General features: G+C 45.2%; 1 protein-coding gene across 1 annotated transcript; it reads right to left on the bottom strand.

Annotated features, from left to right (window-relative positions):
* Positions 1–263: 263 nt before the first annotated feature.
* LOC148104295 (general transcription factor II-I repeat domain-containing protein 2-like) lies at positions 264–2,075 on the bottom strand. The gene has a single exon (XM_087838336.1). The coding sequence runs from the start codon at positions 2,073–2,075 to the stop codon at positions 264–266; it is 1,812 nt and encodes a 603-aa protein (XP_087694462.1).
* Positions 2,076–2,287: the final 212 nt, after the last annotated feature.

Raw genomic sequence — 2,287 nt, 5'->3', positions numbered from 1 at the left:
CAAAATTGAAATTCCAATTAAATAACATATCACTGGAATGCATTTCTTAAATAAAAATTGTATTTGCAGCCTTCTGAATTAAATTTTAGCAGTAAACTTTTTCCCCAGGCTAATAATAAATGTAAAAATAAAATAACAATAATAAACCACTTAACTAATAAAAATATCATTAAACGTGAAACCATTCAAGCCCATGTCTGGGAGTAGCAAGACAAATTGCACAAAGAAAATGTTAATTATAGCTCAGTTTGCTACACACTGATCTACTCTGATGCGTCCAAGCCAGATACCTGGCATCTCTTCTTGGATGCTAGTTCCTCAATATCTGGGCTCAGGCTCTGAGCTGAGGAAATCCTCAGGATCGAGTGAAGGTGTTCATCGGTCAGACGTCTCCTGTGAGATGTTTTAACCATCTTCATTGAGGAGAATAGTTGCTCACATATGTAAGTGCTGCCGAACATGGAGAGCATCTGAGCAGCGTGGGTGCGGAGCCCAGGCATTGTGTCAGGGATGAAATGTGGAAATTGTGAAGCGCCCACAGCATCATACTTTGATTTCAGCGTGTCACTACACTGGAGTTCAATCAGCTCCATTTGGAGGTTTGTTGGTGCTTTTGCCACGTCAACTGCAAAAGGATTACTGAGCAGTTCAAATCGACATTTCTGGGCATCAAAGTCGGCAAACCGCCGGGTAAACTCAGTACTGAGTACACAGAGTTTTTCAGCAAACTGTGCACATGGGAACACAGCAGTAGAGATTTGCATGTTCATCGTTTGGCAGCAGGGAAAATGGCCCAGGTTTCCTTGTAGCATCTGATTCTGCCACAGGCACAATTTCGTTTTAAAAGCCCTCACTGCAGCGTACATATCTGTGATGATACGCCCCCGTCCCTGAAGCTGCAGGTTCAGCGCATCGAGATGGCTCGTGACGTCACACATAAAGGCCAGCTCACACAGAAACTCTTGCTCCCTGAGCTCAGCTGTGTCTTGCCCTTTGCTTTCCAGAAACTGAAATATTTCCTCGCGTAGCTCGAAACATCTGTTCAGTACTTTTCCTCGGCTTAACCACCTCACCTCCGTGTGATACGGCACGTCTCCGTATTCCGAACCACACTCCTCAAGAAAAGATTTGAATTGGCGGTGATTCAGACCTTTGGCTCTTATAAAGTTAACCACTCGTGTTACTGCGGTCATAACATGTTCCATCTTTAGGGCTTTGCCACAAAGTGATTCTTGATGTATGATGCAGTGATAAACAGTCAGCTCACCTGCACAGTTCTCCGCTCGCATCTTCTCCCGTACCCTGCCCACCAGTCCGCTCCTTTGACCGCACATCGCTGGTGCACCATCTGTCGTTAACCCCACAAGTTTTTCCCATGGCAACTTCATTTCAGTTAGACATTTGGAAACCTCTTCAAATATTTCCTTCCCTGTGGTTGTGCCGTGCATTGATTTTAATCCTAAAAGTTCTTCCGTAACACAGAGAGTTGAGTCCACACCACGGATGAAGACTGAAAGCTGGGCAGTATCAGAGGCGTCGCTGCTCTCATCCACAGCGAGGGAGAATGCAACGAAACTGTTTCCCTTCTCCATCAGCTGGTTATTTAGATTGTTGGCAAGTTCACGTGTGCGATCAGCTACTGTGTTTCTGCTCAGGCTAACATTTGAAAATGCTTGCTTCTTCTCTGGGCACACAACGTCGCAAACTTTCATCATACAACTTTTCACAAACTCTCCCTCACTGAAGGGCCGGGCTGATTTTGCGATCTCTGCTGCCACAACAAAACTAGCCTTTACAGCAGCCTCACTTTGTAATATGGCTTTTTTAAACATAGTCTGTTGTGAAACAAAACTTCTTTTCATCTCTTCTGCTTTCCGGCGCCTTTGAGTCATGTCCAGGTCCTTGTACTTCTCTTGGTGTTTCGTTTCATAGTGTCGTCTAATGTTGTACTCCTTGGATATAGCCACATGAGCTCCACATACAAGACAAACAGGTCTATCTTTTACATAGGTAAACAGATATTCTGTCTCCCACCTGTCCAGAAAGCTCCTGTTTTCGTTCTTTCTTTTCGCCATTTTGGGAGAGGTAGCGCGGCAGTATTCGCACGGTTGCTATGACTACGGTCAACAGAGGAGAGGGCGTTAATGGGTCCTGTCCTGACTGAGGCGCCAAAACGGCAACAGAGCATTGTAGGATTTGTAGTATTAGCAGTACATGCGCTGTATAAGACCGGCGGGCCAGCTCTAATAGTAGTTTGGTATGGCCTCGCGGGCCAAATGTAATTAGG

This window comes from Neolamprologus brichardi, chromosome 3, assembly GCF_056152115.1.
Source record: "Neolamprologus brichardi isolate AB-2024 chromosome 3, ASM5615211v1, whole genome shotgun sequence".
NCBI classification, from domain to species: Eukaryota; Metazoa; Chordata; class Actinopteri; order Cichliformes; family Cichlidae; genus Neolamprologus; species Neolamprologus brichardi.
Note: the sequence above shows the minus strand (reverse complement) of the source record. Positions and strands in the feature narration are given on the sequence as shown.

Coding starts and splice junctions, on each gene's coding strand:
- LOC148104295 (XM_087838336.1), bottom strand. CDS start 2,075: ATGGCGAAAAGAAAGAACGAAAACAGGAGCTTTCTGGACAGGTGGGAG.